The sequence below is a fragment of the Spinacia oleracea genome, chromosome 5 (assembly GCF_020520425.1).
Source record: "Spinacia oleracea cultivar Varoflay chromosome 5, BTI_SOV_V1, whole genome shotgun sequence".
In the NCBI taxonomy this organism is placed as follows: Eukaryota; Viridiplantae; Streptophyta; class Magnoliopsida; order Caryophyllales; family Amaranthaceae; genus Spinacia; species Spinacia oleracea.
Genome location: NC_079491.1, coordinates 82,669,168 through 82,687,067, shown reverse-complemented (window position 1 = coordinate 82,687,067; position 17,900 = coordinate 82,669,168). Strand labels below are relative to the sequence as shown.

The following is a 17,900-nucleotide window of genomic DNA, read 5'->3' as shown; positions in this document are numbered from 1 at the left end:
CCGCGCAAGAGCCTTATGTTTTTAGTTGTTAATTTCTATAAATTTCATATTTTTATGTTGATGGAGTAGTTTATTGGTTAGGGTTTGGGTGAAAACCTAACAATGATTGATTTGGGTAAATGAGTTTGAATTTGGTGATGTTGCATGATTAAATTATTGTTTGTTTGAGCATACACGATCAAACTTTGTTGTATGCAAATTAGCTACTTGTGTATGACTTAGATTTTGGGGTAGTTGACTTAGGGAAATCGAGGGATCGTGACCTAAGTTGACTATTGTTTGGTTTGTGCTTAACCGTGACCTAAGGGTAGTTGTGTGTAGGACGGGAGTTCGCATTTGACTATTCTAAGAATTGATCCAAGGCAGGAGTCATTTGGGGATCTATTTCTAACCAACGCATCATTCATACTTTTCTTATGCATCATCATTCTTAATTATTGCTCGTATACTTGTTTCATTATTGTTGGTGTTTGATCTCATTCCTTGACCATGTTTGTCCTTTGGTAGTTAGTTTAGTTTTAGTTGGTTAGTTGACTTTTCCAACCATATTTCGACCTAGCTTGTTGTTCGATTAGCATAATCTTGTGCACCTTAGTCCTTGTGGATTCCGACCCTTGCTTACCGCTTTACTTGTGTTTAGTGGTTAGTTTAGGTAATTTGTTTGGTTAGAAGAGACTAGTAACGACCTAGTTTTTCCCGAGATCAAAATGGCGCCGTTGCCGGGGACTTCGGTTGGCATTAGTTTGTGTTAGTTAGATGATTCTAGGTCTTTGTGCATAGTTCTTTTCGTTTTTCTTATTTATTTATTTAATTTTTAAAAAATTCAAAAAAATGGCAAGTTTCTCGTTTCCTCAACTTGAGCATGAACCGTTTTGGATGTATTTTAAAAGACTTGAGGAGTCTCTTGGAAGTGAATATAGGTTTGATTTATGGGAATTGTGTGAAGTAGTTTATGATGGTCTTAATGAGCTTACTAGGGGAATGGTTGAGAATATGTTTCATGGTGGATTTCAGGCTAAGTCATTGGATGAAGCTTGGAATTTTTATAATTGGTTAGCTAGAGATACCTATGATTGGGAAATGACCAATCATGGGACATGTGTTCGGGATTCTCATGTTTCTAATGTTGATTCTAGTTTTTCCATGAATTTCCTTGAAGCTCCACCTGTTTTTAATGGTGAACCAAATATGCACGATTCTAATCCCCTTCCCCTTTATTCTCATGTTGATGAGTTGCATTCTAATGTAAATATTTTTTATGCTTCTTATCAAATTCCTTCAAATATTTGCATGAATTCCCATGATCTCCCTCATACCCCCGATTTTGAATCTCACATGCTTGATTGTGACCCCTCTTCCCGTGTTGATGTTCGAAATTCTATGCATTCAGAATCATCAAAATCTAACTTGGAGCTTCTCCTTGAGAATTGCATCAAAGAGTTTAATTCTAGGGCCAACCAAATAGCCGATCATATGACCTTTCTTGAGGCTAAAATCAATGCTATTCGGAAACCCATAGACCATTTTCCTATTATTGATGATGATTTGATGAATATTGAGAATGAAAATCAATTGGGAAAGAGTAGTTTAAATCTTGATGGTGGTTTTTGGGATGATGAAGATGAGGAGCATGATGTTGAGGTAGCCTCTTTTGGAGATTGGTTAGTTGAGGGTGTAGAGAATCATGAGCCCTTATTGATTGATGATTCGATTCTTGAGTCTCTTACTTCTATCTTAAGTGACCTTAATTTCACTCCCTTTCCGCTATCTTTAGAGCACCCATCCTCTCGTATCCCCCCTTCCTTGAGTGAATTCTTTGGTCAATGTGAAATTAAGACATCTCATTTGGTGGTTGAGGATGTTTTTGAGGCGAATGATGGTGATTTGGAGGAAAATTCCTTGTTTGAGGACCCTTTGGTCGAAAAGCTTATGTTTTGAATTCTTGTGATGTGGGAGAAGTTGCTTGTGAAGCCCTTGTTTCTACCCCTTCCCCTTATGTCCCATTTTCAAGAAAGCTTGGCCTAGTTCCCTCATTTCCCATCTCATACCCTTTTTCTTTTCTCAAACCACCTCCATTAGATGATAATCTTGCCTCCATTGTTCTCAAAGTGCCTAATTCGGTCATGTTTAAGGAAAAGAGTGAGATTGCCCCCCAAGAAGAGTTTGTTGAGGAGAGTCTGCCGATTGTTTCTTCTTTTTCTAATTCTTTTGATTTTTCTTCTTATTTTCTTGTTTTCCCTTTTGATCCTACTTCTTTTCGGCATCCTTCTCCTTGTTGGCATAGAACGACACTAATCTTTGTGCATGCTTTTCTTTTGAGCATTGCATATGTTTTATTCCTTGAAATGTGTGCCAATGCATTTGACAAACTCTTGCGTTCTTTGTCGGGTTATTTACTAGAAAGGTCGTGCTTGGGACCTTAAACAAGCCTTTCTCGGGAAGTAACCCGTGCTTTATTGCTTTCATTTTCTTTATTTTTTTTTCTTACTTATGCTTCTTTTCAATTTTTGTTTTAGGTACTTAAGTGGAATAAGCGCTCATTCTTGATTGCATAAGGAAAGCAAAGCACAAATTTGGATAAAGTTGACTTCAAATGGAGAAATTGGATCATTTGGTATTTACACCCACCTACTATCCGGTAGTGTCATTCCTCTCCTTCTTTTCGTTACTCCATTGGTTGATTGGGCGTATGAATTGTTGGGGCATGAGGTTGGATGGTTGAAAATGTTGATTTGGTTGCCTCCATTTCTCTTTCTCTAATGTGTTGTGATTTTCGGAACTATGTATATTGGTTGAATGCGTGTTTTCTTTCCCCCCTCCCTTCCCTTGAGTTTTTGTTTCAAGCCTTGAGGACAATGCTTAATTCTAACTTGGGGGGATAGCTTTTCGCTAGCTTGGGGGAGACAAGTTTCTTTTCATTTGTTTAGTTTTCCTTTTTTAAAAAATTTCAAAATCTAAAAACATTTTTATTTATTTTTCTTTTGAATTTTGATTAAACATTTTTTTTATAAAAAAAAAATAGAAAAAAGTTTAGAAAATCCAAAAAAGTCCCAAGTGATTGAATAAAAGCACTAAAAATGATTTGCTTGCCCAAAGAAAGAATCTCGATGATTTTTAATGTGGATTCCCTTGCTTGTCATTTGGATAATTGAGTAGATGTATTTCCGTTGGATATTTGCATGTGTGAGTTAGGGCGATTAGGGATAGCTTAATCTTTGTTGCTTGAGTCTCTACTTGAAAAAGTTTTCGATGATTCTAAATGATAAGCTTTGGTTTGAAAAGAGTTAATTTTGTTCTCTTTTGGATGTTCTTTGCTACCTTAATTCCCTTTGGTGCACACTTCATTCCCCCGAATAAGCTATGCTAAGAGTTAATTGGATTGTAGAACAAAAAGATTGTGATTCATGTTTCGAGTCCAATAAGTGGAGTCAATGAGCCCACAAGGCGAAAGACAAAGTGTCAAGTCCGAGTCAATAAGTGGCGCCAATGAGCCCACAAGGCTTAATAAGCCTATTAAAGTTTACAAAAAGAAAAAAAAGAGTCAATAAGTGGTAAATGCCACAAGTTCTTGAGAAAGTGGGTTAGTTTAGATGATTGAGTGGGAGCTTGAAGATTTATTAAGTAAAGTTTTCCCTAGTGATGATGAATGTCATTGCGGCTCAAGAATTGAGACTCTAGACGCATTACTCAAATTTCTTAATCTTACAATCCAAGATTCTTAGCAAAAGTCAAGTTTGGGGGAGTCAATATGCATTTTAGGTGGTCGTGATCGTATTTATCCATTTGAGAACAATTTTTGACTTTTCGATGCCTTAGTGAACCTAACTGATGATTCGATGCTTTGATTGTGATTCTCTTGCACCTTAGATTAGTCTATCCCCTATATTCCTAACTCATGGATGCATCTTGATGATGGTTATGCTTTGAAAGCTTGTTTGCATCGACCATGTTTGGTGAACCATGCTTGATGAGATGACTTTGGGCGAAATGTCTTAATTGTGCTTAATAAGAATTATGGGTTAATCTTGTGGGAAACCCTTGCGAGATCTCACTCGCCCTCTAGAGCGATTTAGGGGTTTAAAGAGCTTATTGCATGTGCTTAAATGCAATCGTGATTCCTACGACAGTGAGTTAGTGTATATTCTATCTCAATTTCTATTTTCTATGTTGATTAGCTTCTTAATAACTCGTTTTGCTCAAATTTGCTATCCTATTTCCCTTTGTGTTTCACGAGCAAAAGCTCAAGTTTGGGGGCATTTGATGAGTGACATTTATGTCGCTCATAGGGTAGGGATTAGGCAATTATTTGAGTCATTTTATCCTATTTATAGTATATTTAATCTTTATTTCCCTTATTTTCTTATTTTAATTATCTACAGCTTAGTTTAGCGTTTTTTAGCTATTTTTGTTAGTTTTTAGATTTTAATTCCGTAATTTATTTATTTTATTTGTTTTATAATTTTATAGTTTAATTATTATAGTTTTTGTTTTTAATTTCCTATTTTTATTTCCATTTCTAATTATTATTATTATTTATTATTGTTATTTATCCTTTTTCTTTATTTTATTTTTATTTGTCCCGATTTCTCCCCTCGTGCTTGTGGTTTTACAATGGTTTTATGTGTAGGTATGTGATTTGAAGTTGAATTATTGATGGGCTCTTGTTCAAGTTAATATCAAAGTCAAAAAGCCCAAGGTTACTATTGAAGCCCAACACTTATCCTACACTACCACACTCATATCCTACACCACCATGATCTCTACCCTCCTCATGCTCCTTCTACCTTGCTTCTTCGCACCTCCATCAAACCACCAACAAAAAAAACTGCGGCACCTGCTTACCTCACCTCCCTCGTCAATCGAGCCAGCTACAATCAACCGTCGCCCAACCACCTGTACTAGCCGCCTCCTACAGCAACAGCACCACAAGTCACCACCCATCCCGCACACCAACAACCCAAGCAGCGCCACCTCATCCCATCTCAGCCGACCACCCACAACACCAATAACACAACAATTCAGCCCAAAATCACGAAGCAAGAAACAGAGAAAAAAACAGAGTAATTGGTTCGTCCGAACCCGTAAAGGAGTTCGACCGAACCGAAAGTTTAGAGTTCCTGCAAGTCTCGGGTTCGCCCGAACCTTCGTCCGAACATTTGAGCGCGTTTGGGTGTACAGAATTAATGAAGGTCACGTGCCTTCTTGCCTTGGTGGTTGTTGGTGGCCTCGATTTATCGCCGTACACTTTCGAATTGAGGGCTGTGATTACTTGATGATGTTGATCGATTATGGTTGATGAGATGATGATGAATGATTGATCGTGGATGATTTGGATCGACGGTGATGATTAACGATGGGTGAGTTGCGAAGTGCGAACCAGGGAACAACGAAGAAGACGAATTTAGAAAAGGGTCTGAAAGTTTTGGGGTTTGGGGAAATGAAAGCCACGGGATTGTTTTAGAAAAGGGGATTTCATTTTCTCTTTATTTTCTTTTTCCTTTTCCTTTTTTTTTTTCTTTCTTATCTTTTTAATCCTTTTTCTTTCTTTTGTTTTATTTGAGTTTCTCTTTCTTTTCTTTTTCTTTTTCTTTTTCTTTTCTTTTAAATTCCTTTTTGTTATAAAATATATATTAGGGTGGATGCCCATTATACCCTTACCCATATATAATACTATGTATATGTATATATTATGGATGCCTAATGAAATAAGAGAATAACTGACAATTTTCTCTCTTCCTCTCTCTCCCTTTCTCTCTACTTTCATAATACGTTATCAGCACCATTGCTAATTGTTGATGAAAATCAAAGGAAACCGCAATTGAACAAAGGAGAAAATAACTACGAGAATCATCGTTATCGGTTAGTATTACTACGAAGTAATTACTATATTATTTGGTTTATACTCGTCTTTACTTTCATGATTTTCTTTTAAAGAAGTTTTGTGATCTTGCATATGATATGATTATTATATACTTATGATTTGATTAAACTAATTATTTTATTAAGTTGTTGCAATGATCTGCACTATATGCCTCTGTACGTTAATTTTGTATGTCTTCTAAATACTTCGTACCATGTTTATGTTAACTTATTTGTACGTATTACCGTGTAAAATTGAGTTAAAATACTATAAATTATGTCTGATTGATGAATGTTTATGTAAATTGCGATTTAATGCGGCAACATCATGCGTGGATATCAATTTGATTCACTGCGGTTCATATTAATTTTAGAAACCGTTTTTGTTTTTGCGGCCCAACTTTACTAAGTTAATCTAGAATTTTTTTTTTTGATTTGCTTAATGCTTTGAAATAGTGTATTATTTTCATTTGGTAATCAAATTCGGTTATGCAGTTATGCCGCAATTCGGTTACCATTATTTTTAGTGGAATCTTTCAAGTTTTTTTTTTTTTGTAGTTGTTAATTATTTCGTGATCATGCTGCAATCTTTGCCTTAATTCTTGTTTTTTTTTGCATAAGTATCATCAATTTAGGGAGTATAATAAAATGAAGAGATAAAAACAAGTGCGTGAAGATTCTTACAAAAATGGTCCTTAATATAAGAATAGTACAATTACTATCTGTTGTTTGAAGCCACACGTGCACTCCATCTTTTATGTGAAAAGGAGCATTTTCTTTTACTTTTATATTCATTTGTGTCTAGCCCAGTAACATACCCATAAATTTTACTATTATAGTGTCAGTATGATACTTAATATTTATCACAACTTGTAGAGGGTATGTTTACTTATAATTCCGACGTCCTAATTTGTAGTATCAATTGTTTTGCATAGCGAATTTATGTCAAACCTTGCAAAGCTTGAGATTGTGGCCCTTGATATTACTGGAAAAAACTATTTGTTATGGGTGTTAGATGCTGAAATACACCTAGATGCTAAACGGCTTGGTGACACAATAAAAGAAGGAAATAAAGCAACATGTCAAGATAAAGCTAAAGCTATGATATTTCTTCGCCATCACCTCCACGAGGGGCTTAAAACTGAGTATCTGACAGTTAAAGACCCACAAATCCTTTGGAGTAATCTAAAGGAAAGGTATGACCACCAGAAAACTGTGATATTGCCAAAGGCTCGTTATGATTGGTTGCATTTGAGATTACAAGATTTTAAATCTGTGAGTGAATATAATTCAGCCATGTTTAAAATTACTTCTCAATTGAAATTATGTGGAGAGAAAATTACCGATGCAGATATGTTAGAAAAAACATACTCCACTTTTCATGCAAACAATGTTGTCCTGCAGACACAGTATCGAGAAAAAGGTTTTAAAAAATATTCTGAATTGATATCTTGTCTTCTTGTGGCTGAACAAAATAATGAGCTGTTAATGAAAAATCATGAAGCACGCCCTACTGGCTCAACTCCATTCCCTAAAGCGAATGTGATATCCCATAGCGGGAAAATATCAAAGAATAAAGACCATGCCAGCAGCAGTGGTCGTGGTCGTGGCCAATGGCGAGGCCGTGGGCGTGGACGTGGTTTTGGTGGCTCTGGTAGAGGTCATGGAGGTTATTACAAGAACTCACATTCCCACCAGAAGTGGGACCGCAAAGATGGTAAAGGTGAGAAAGGAAAAAGTGACAATGTGACTAGTGTTTGTTATCGTTGTGGAGGAAAAGGCCATTGGTCACGCGTATGTCGCACTCCAAAACACCTTGTTGACCTTTATCAATCATCATTGAAGAAGAAAGGAAAGAATGTTGAGACCAATCTTGTATTTGAAGATGGCGAAGGTGATTTTGAGTCTGGTGATACAACTCACCTAGAAGTTGCAGATTTCTTTACTTCCCCTGAAGGGAATAATTAAGTTTTTAATATGTTGTGTTGGATTTGGTATAGAATTGTAGTATTTTAATTATGACATTATGTGTTTAAGTTATGAACTTTGTGATTGTATAATGACTTTATATTCTGTGTGTTTTCTAAGATATTGTATTATTTTGGGTGTTTTATTTTATAATGGTTATTTTGGACATGTTTAGTTTTGTGACACATATTTTTATTTCCTTGAAGAATATGAATACCTCTCAAGGTCAATGGGAAATAAATGATGAAGAATTGTATCTTGCAGATAGTGCAACTACTCATACTATACTTAAGAAAAAGAAATATTTCTCTCAATTGATGATGAAAAAAACTAGTGTGAGTACTATATCGAGTAGTACTAATATTATAGAAGGCTCCGGAAGAGCAAATATATTGTTGCCTATGGGAACTAAATTTGTCATCATTGATGCATTATATACTCCCAAGTCTCAAAGAAATTTATTTAGTTTTAAAGATATTCGAAGTAATGGTTATCATATTGAGACTATTAGTGAAGGAAATGATGAATTCCTTCAAATCACGAGCATAACTAATGGCACAAAGACTGTCTTGGAGAAATTACCTACATTCTCCACTGGTTTGTACTACACGAGAATTAATTCTATTGAAACACATGCTATAGTAAACCAGAAGTTTACTGATAGCTTCATAGTTTGGCATGACCGGTTAGGCCATCCCGGTTCAATCATGATGCGAAAAATCATTGAAAATTCTTGTGGGCATTCATTAAAGAGCCAGCAGATTCTCTCTAATAATTTTTCATGTGTTGCTTGCTCACAAGGAAAGTTGATAATTCGACCATCACCAGCTAAGATAAATTTTGAATCAATCAATTTTCTGGAACGTATACAAGGGGATATTTGTGGGCCAATACATCCCCCATGTGGACCATTTAGATACTTTATGGTTTTAATCGATGCATCGACTAGATGGTCACATGTATGTTTGTTATCATCTCGCAACCTGGCGTTTGCGAGATTACTTGCTCAATTGATTAAATTAAGAGCACATTTTCCAGATACTCCTATTAAGTCTATTCGTCTTGATAATGCTGGTGAATTTACTTCACAATCTTTCAATGATTATTGCATGTCCATTGGGATAAATGTTGAACATCCTGTAGCACATGTTCATACACAAAACGGTCTTGCTGAATCATTAATTAAACGCATTCAGTTGATTGCTAGACCATTGCTAATGAAGTCTAAACTCCCAATTACTGCTTGGGGACATGCTATATTACATGCAGCAGCATTAATTCGCATCAGGCCAACAAATTATCATAAGTTCTCCCCATCACAATTGGTTTTTGGTCAGGAACCAAATATATCCCATCTTAGAATTTTTGGATGTGCAGTTTATGTCCCTATAGCTCCACCACAACGCTCCAAGATGGTTCCTCAAAGGAGGTTGGGAATATATGTTGGATTTGATTCCCCATCAATAATCAAATATCTTGAGCCAACTATAGGGGGTTTATTTAAGGCTCGTTTTGCTGATTGTCATTTTAATGAGTCGGTTTTCCCAGGTTTAGGGGGAGAAAACAAACAGCTGGATAAAGAAATTAGTTGGAATGAATTATCATTATCTCATTTTGATCCTCGTACTAAGCAATGTGAACTAGAAGTTCAAAAGATAATTCATTTACAAAGTTTAGCAAATCAGTTGCCAGACGCTTTTACTGACCCAAAGAGAGTGACTAAGTCACATATACCAGCTGTGAATGCTCCGATTAAGATTGATGTCCCGGAAGGACAAAATGATGTTGCTAATGAGTCTAAGGCACGCCAGAAGCGTGGAAGACCAATAGGTTCCAAAGACAAGAATCCTCGAAAAAGGAAAGGAGCAATGGTTAATGATGGTCCAATAGAGGATACGATCAATTTTAAAGGATCTCCAGAAGAGACTTTAGACATGATAGAGGATGAAATTCAGGTACCTGATAATGAAGAAATTTCGATAAATTATATCATGTCTGAAATTACATGGAACCGAAATCATATCGACGTCGATGATGTTTTTGCATGCAATGTAGCATTAAATGTTGTGGATGATGATGAGGATCATGAACCAAAGTCTATTGAAGAATGTAGACATAGAGATGTTTGGCCAAAGTGGAAGGAAGCAATTGAATCAGAATTGAAATCTCTTGCAAAAAGAGAAGTATTCGGACCTGTAGTCCGTACACCTGAAGATGTAAAGCCAGTGGGACATAAATGGGTCTTTGTGCGAAAGAAAAATGAAAATGGTGATATTGAAAGATATAAAGCAAGATTAGTTGCACAAGGATTCTCACAAAGACCTGGTATTGATTATGAGGAGACATATTCTCCTGTGGTGGATGCAACAACTTTTAGATATATAATTAGTTGGGCAATGAGAGAGGGACTTGACTTACGCTTAATGGATGTAGTCACAGCTTATTTGTATGGTCCACTGGATAATGATATCTATATGAAACTCCCAGAAGGATTTAAGTTGCCAGAAGCAACAAAATCAAGTTCTCGAGAACATTTCTCTATCAAATTGAATAGATATCTATATGGATTGAAACAATCTGGGCGTATGTGGTATAATCGCCTTAGTGAGTACTTATTGAAAGAAGGCTATAAGAATGATCTTATTATCCCATGTATTTTTATAAAGAGATTTGGATCAGGATTTGTTATAGTTGCAGTGTATGTTGATGATCTAAACATTGTTGGAACTCCTGAAGAGATTTCCATGACCGTGGAATGTTTAAAGAAAGAATTTGAAAGGAAAGATCTTGGAAAGACAAAATTTTGCTTGGGGTTACAAATTGAGCACCTAAAGAATGGAATCCTTGTGCATCAAACAACATATACAGAAAAGGTGCTAAAAAGGTTCTCTATGAATCAAGCACATCCATTGAGTAGCCCTATGGTTGTAAGATCACTTGAAGTGGATAAGGACCCTTTCCGTCCTCGGGAAAATGATGAAGAAATTCTTGGTCCTGAAGTACCATACTTAAGTGCAATTGGAGCACTGATGTATCTTGCTAGTCATACAAGACCTGACATATCTTTTTCTGTGAATTTGTTAGCAAGGTTTAGCTCATGCCCAACCCGCAGGCACTGGAATGGGATTAAAAATGTACTTCGTTATCTACAAGGTACGAAAGATATGGGTTTGTTCTTTCCTAATTTATCAAAAGAAGGTTTAGTTGGTTTTGCAGATGCAGGGTATTTATCAGATCCTCATAATGGCTGATCACAAACTGGATATCTATTCACATGTGGAGGTACTGCCATTTCTTGGCGTTCTATGAAGCAAACTATTGCAGCTACTTCCTCTAACCATTCTGAGATTTTAGCAATTCACGAGGCTAGTCGTGAATGTGTATGGCTAAGCTAGGTCTGTGATTCAGCATATAAGAGAAGATTGTGGTTTATCTTCCGGGAAAGAGGCACCAGCAATTTTATATGAGGATAATGCAGCATGTATTGCACAGCTCAAGGAAGGATACATCAAAGGTGATAGAACAAAGCACATATCACCAAAATTCTTTTTCACTCATGAACTTCAGAAGAATGGCGATATAAATGTCTTGCAGATTTGTTCAAGTGAAAATTTGGCAGATTTGTTTACTAAGGCGCTTCCTACTGCTACATTTAAAAAGTTGATTCACCTCATTGGTTTGCGCCGTCTCAAAGATCTTTAGTGATGTTGTCATTAGGGGGAGTAAATGCGCGCTGCACTCTTTTTCCCTTAACCATGTTTTTCCCACTGGGTTTTCCTGGTAAGGTTTTTAATGAGGCAGCATTTCATGCGCATTATAAGGCATTATATTGTTTTGGATAATGGACATCCAAGGGGGAGTGTTATAAAATATATATTAGGGTGGATGCCCATTATACCCTTACCCCTATATAATACTATGTATATGTATATATTATGGATGCCTAATGAAATAAGAGAATAACTGACAGTTTTCTCTCTTCCTCTCTCTCCCTTTCTCTCTACTTTCATAATACTTTTATCTTATTTTCTTTTCTTTTTTGTATTACTTTCTCTCTTTTAATTTTGGGAGTGTATAAATAGCTTAGCTCTCACTTTATTTGAGGAATGAAAATAATTAGTTTAGTTCTCTCTTCACTTAGGGTTTAGGGTTAATGCTTAGTTTTTGGTGAGAGAAAATGAGATATAACCAATGAAAATTGGGGCTTTTAAAATTCAAGTGTGGCAATTTGGTTTGAGGATTTCCACCATTAATCAATGAGAATTCTCTACTCTCTCTCTCCTTATTTATTGCTTATTTATTACTTTATTTATCGTTTTAATTAGTTAATTGTTTTTGTTTAGTTCAATGATTCATGTTTAGATTAGTTGTTGTTATTGTTTAGAATCATGTTTTTAGTTGTTAATTTCTATAAATTTCATATTTTTATGCTGATGGAGTAGTTTATTGGTTAGGGTTTGGGTGAAAACCTAACAATGATTGATTTGGGTAAATGAGTTTGAATTTGGTGATGTTGCATGATTAAATTATTGTTTGTTTGAGCATACTCGATCAAACTTTGTTGTATGCAAATTAGCTACTTGTGTATGACTTAGATTTTGGGGTAGTTGACTTAGGAAAATCGAGGGATCGTGACCTAAGTTGACTATTGTTTGGTTTGTGCTTAACCGTGACCTAAGGGTAGTTGTGTGTAGGACGAGAGTTCGCATTTGACTATTCTAAGAATTGATTCAAGGCGGGAGTCATTTGGGGATCTATTTCTAACCAACGCATCATTCATACTTTGCTTATGCATCATCATTCTTAATTGTTGCTCGTATACTTGTGTCATTATTGTTGGTGTTTGATCTCATTCCTTGACCATGTTTGTCCTCTGGTAGTTAGTTTAGTTTTAGTTGGTTAGTTGACTTTTCCAACCATATTCCGACCTAGCTTGTTGTTCGATTAGCATAATCTGGTGCACCTTAGTCCTTGTGGATTCCGACCCTTGCTTACCGCTTTACTTGTGTTTAGTGGTTAGTTAGGTAATTTGTTTGATTAGGAGAGACTAGTAACGACCTAGTTTTTCCCGAGATCAATATTCTTCAAAGTTTTAAGGTTTATTCATTCCTTGCTAAAAAATGTCAATGTTTTAAGGTTTATTCATTCCTTGCTAAAAAATGTCAAAGTTTTAAGGTTCATTCATTCCTTGCTAAAAAATGTCAAAGTTTAGTGTTTCGTATTCCGGTTCCCATTTAAATTCATTCCTCTCTAAAAAATTTCATCATCCCATATTTCATTCTCAAAAGTCAAAGTTAATTGTCCGTTTTCAAAAAGCTCTATTCTGCCAATTTGAACGTCTTCAATGACACTGTGAGAAGACCGTTCAGGTCAGTAAATTCCCAGTGACTCGTGAGGGAACTATTGACATTTCCAGTGATGACCCTTCAGTCAAATGTTATCACACAGGGTTCGCGAGACCCTCCTTTAAACTTAGTTTTAACCAAGCTAGGTCCCAAACGCATTCCGTCTACCACTACTTTGATTGTCGTCTTGCTCAGACTCAATCAAAGTGGGGGCTAACTGTAGACGCCTACATTTGTCCCTAGGCCCGACACGGTGTGTTCAATGATGAAACCAAACACCTCTTGACTAAGCTTTCCTAAATATGCCGCGAACGATACATGACAGACTGATAATCCCGTAAACCATATTTCCATTTTTAGAAACTGCTATTTATATTAACTGCTATGCTTGAATGCCACCCAGAATAGAAACCATGTAAGAAAAAATATCTAAGTGTTTGAATCGCCTTACCATTCATAATTAGGTACGGACTAAGAGTTGCAGTCCAAATCGTGTTCCTAAAGGATAGAAAACATGCGTAAGATTCCGTAAAAACCGATAAGACTGGAAAAGTGAAGTAAAACACCAGCGCTGGAGAATTCCAGCGCTGGCAGCCGGAGCGTCATTTTATTACAGCGCTCAAACCATAAGCGTTGCTTTATTCCAGCGCTGTAGTTTGCTTCTTACACAATCACGCAAAAGATTGAATTGATCCAGCTGTCACCAGAATAGATCTAGCGCACAAAATGCAAGCGCTAGAAATAACCAGCGCTCCTGATCCAAGCGCTGGAACTTTCTAGCGCTCAGCAGATCTCAGTTGGAAAATTCCCATTCCGAAATTTATCTTATTCTGGCCTATTTTACTATGAATAGCTACTACAAAAAAGCGCGGCATATTGTGACGCTTTTTTGGTCAAATTGCGACGGAAAATAGTGTCTCTACTAGTATAATACCCGTGCGATGCACAATTTACAATCCAGTATGCAAAATATTAAACTTGCATGATATCTAAACTATATTTATAGATAATTAATCAAAATAGAGCTTGTAGATATTCTTCTAATTAAAATTAATCATGGATACATTTGTTATTGACCCATTTTTATCTTACTCACTTTGTCCCTTAATACTCGCTCCAGTTTGACCAGCGCATAGTTTTAGGCAATTTAATTGACTTATTAATTTATGGATTTTTTGTAATATACCACCTATAAAAAATCCAAATTTTTATTTTACCACCTAAAAATCTCAAACTTTTATTTTACCACCTGAAAAAAGTTAAAAATATTCGTTTTGCCACCTTTTAATAGTAAATTAACGAAATCGTTATTGAACTCACTTCAAAGGCTAGTATAGCATATCCCTTATAAAATTCCAAATTGTTTTAAGCATGTTGTATGATACTTCCTCCGTCTTTTAATACTCGCAACGTTTGGACTTTTGCCACTATTCATATAATCCACTTTGACTATTCTTAGTGCTTTTTATATAAGATAAAACATAGTCATGTGGGATTTTGTTAGATTCGTCTCAATGTGTATTTTCAAAATATCAACTTTTTATAATTTTTGCATAAAGAGAATTTAAGATATAAATGATCAAAGTTGTGCATTGGCATACGTGAAACTAACAAACATTGCGAGTATTAAAAGACGGAGGAAGTATAAGTTTGTAATTGGATTACTTTGGAGCTTTGAAGGGCAAAAATGGGTGGTGAGAATTTAAGAATAGTAAATAAGAAGGTGAAAAATTGAATGAGAAGGAGTACAAAAGATAATCACATAATTTGGGTAAAGAGAAGCTTAATTTGTGAGCTCCAAGAACGTTGTCGTTAACTTTGTTGTTAACTTGCCGTTAAAGGTGGTAAAATGAATTTTTATTTATATTTTTAGGTGGTAAATAAAAGTTTGAGAATTTAAGGTGGTAAAACACAAATTCAGATTTTTTTTTAGGTGGTAAAATGCAAAAATTCCTTAATTTATTGTGAGGTGGAGTAGTTGATAGTGGGGGATTTTTTTTTAATATAATTAGTGGAAAATGTGTAAAATAAAGGGCTTGGGATGGGGTAGGGTGGGTGGGAATTGAATTTTTTTAATGTCTTTTCAAGGAGTAAGAAATATATGTGGGTCCATGGTTAAGTGAAAAATAATATAATATTAGTAAAGGTATGCCATTTATAGAAACGGGGCGAGTATTAAATGACGCTTTTATAAGGAAAGTGGGGAGAGTATTAAGGGACTAAGTGAGTATTTATTAAAAAAAATAAAAATAAAACAAATAAGGTTACATAGATAAAGTTACTTTCTTTCACATTCAATTTATTACTCGTGTCAAATATAAAGTTATCCTCGTATACCCTTTATTTCTATAGTAATACCCACTTAATACTCGCGCCCACCATTTACCTTATTACCTGATCACTTAACACTTACACACAACATGTACTTCATTTAGTTAGAGATGACTTTTAATTTAAGGCGCGACGGGTGCAGAGGATTGCCTTTCCACAATCGTACCCACCTAAAACTCTCACCCTTATCCCCACCAGTACCACCCACGATATGCACATTACCCATCTACACAATAAAATCCATGCCCGCTCCATCACTCACCCTTTTATCCAACTTACCCCAAACCCACCATATGCCTCTTTTCTGGTAGCTTTCAAGTATTTGTCAATTTGGTTATCTAGAGTAATTGAATAAATAAAAAAGTGTTATAATATGTAGGTTGGTTGCAAAAATGTTATTCATAATCAATTAGATGAAGGATATGCGAAGTGGGAATGTTCAATCTAAATCCATCAATCTAGTATATTACCTCGCACAGATTATAATCTAAATATAAATTTATATGAAATCTAAAATATAGTGGTAGGTAATTATCAGCAAAATAAAGCTTATAATTATTCTTATAATTAAAATTAATTATAGATGAATTTGTTATTTGCCCATTCGGTTTCTTTATAAAAAAAAATGTTGTTTGACAAAATTATTTTTATACCCACTTTTCACCTATGTCAAATATAAAGCTATTCACATCCGCCCTTCATTTGGATAGTCATAACTCCTTAATACCGCCTCATCAACCTCATTACCCGATAACTTAACATCTAACCCAACATTTACTTTATGCAGTTAGAGATGACTTTGAGGCGGGGCGAAGATTCCACACCCATATGACTGTACCCGCCCTTTAAAACTCTCATCATCAACCCCGCCACTCAAGAACGGGTACCCAACCCTCCCCATCCACAACTCAAGGGTTAAAAATAAAATCATCCCGCTCCATCACCCACCCGTGTATCCACACCACCTCAAACCCACTCTTAGACACAACATTTTTTGGTAAGAGAGTTTTGAACTTTAAAACTCCATTATAGGGTCTTGACAAAATCATTGTCTCACTAAAGTAATTGGGTAGTTAAACAAACATTATAATATGTAGTTAGGAAAAAAATTAATTTGATGAAGGATAAGCGATGTGGGTGAGTGCAATCTAAAATCCATCATCGCCCCGTCATCCATGATAAATACACTTTTAACCCATCACCCACCGAACTTTACAAGTAGGCCCTTGAAAAAAGAGATAGAGATAAAACACGTGGTTTTTTTATACTAAATAAAGTATGGGCAAACAAATAAGGACGTCCAAAAAAATATTACGCAATCTCTTAGAAACGAAGAGACTGTACATGTCAATGTTCATATATGTGTAACTATTAGCTGGGACATTTTCATGGAAAGATTGCAATGAATAAATATTAGTGTTTATGGTATATATGAATCATACTTCTTATTGTATTATACATTTATACGTGTAAGCGTGTAACTGTCCTTAATGCATACCCATTTAGTCATTTTCCTCTTATATTTGAAATGAATCAACTACTCTGATTTGTATGAAATGTTTTCATATGAAATATTATTATTACATTATTTTTTTTGTCAATATGGTACTATGAAAATTTTACGCAGGAAATAGTTTAATATGGTAATTATTGTTACAATAATTTTTTTTGCTACATTCTAATTAGTATGTGCTTAGTATATTTAGTAATAAGGTCAAAGATATTATTAAAAGAGAGACCAATCAATGAGTGACATTGTCATCACCACATTGATTTCCTCTCTTTTAGTATATTATATAGATGTCGCATAGCGACGCTCTGGTAGAGAGTCGCAATTTTTATTTCCGCTATTTACCGATGCTTTAGAGCGTCACAATTTGCAAAAATATCGATGTATTTAGCAGCCACTATTGGGGATATATGGGCTCTTTAAGTAGTCGCAATATTTAGACTAAAAAAAGCGTCACTATTTACACGCTTATAGACGCATTTCTCCGCCACTATCCACCATATAGCGATGCTTTTCGCAACCGAAATATATAGACTCTTATTAGAGTCCCTATCTTTACTTTCGTGTGAGTTCTCCCCATTCCCTCCAAAATAATTTAGACCCTTTGGAGCGTCGTGTCACAATTTCCAGCATATTATATATATATATATATATATATATATATATATATATATATATATATTAATATAGAAAAAATGATAACAATTATCCATACATTAAATAATTTGCAGAGTCTAGCAAAACTGAAATAAAAGCAATATGTTAAGACAAAAACAACTTCCTTATATTGTTCTTTCTACAAGATAGTCCAAAACTAAATAAAAACTAATTCCTGACTACGTAGGAACTAATTATCCAATAAACCTATCGCTATGCTAGCTTAGCTT

General features: G+C 35.2%; 1 protein-coding gene across 1 annotated transcript; it reads left to right on the top strand.

Moving 5' to 3' along the window:
- The first annotated feature begins 6,801 nt into the window (after nucleotides 1–6,801).
- Nucleotides 6,802–7,827, top strand: LOC130461647 (uncharacterized). Its single transcript, XM_056829806.1, has one exon. It carries the CDS (start codon nucleotides 6,802–6,804, stop codon nucleotides 7,825–7,827), a length of 1,026 nt encoding a protein of 341 aa, XP_056685784.1.
- The last annotated feature ends 10,073 nt before the right edge of the window (nucleotides 7,828–17,900 follow it).

What these genes read in the sequence shown, in the direction of transcription:
- LOC130461647 (XM_056829806.1), top strand. Translation starts at nt 6,802, where the DNA reads ATGTCAAACCTTGCAAAGCTTGAGATTGTGGCCCTTGATATTACTGGA.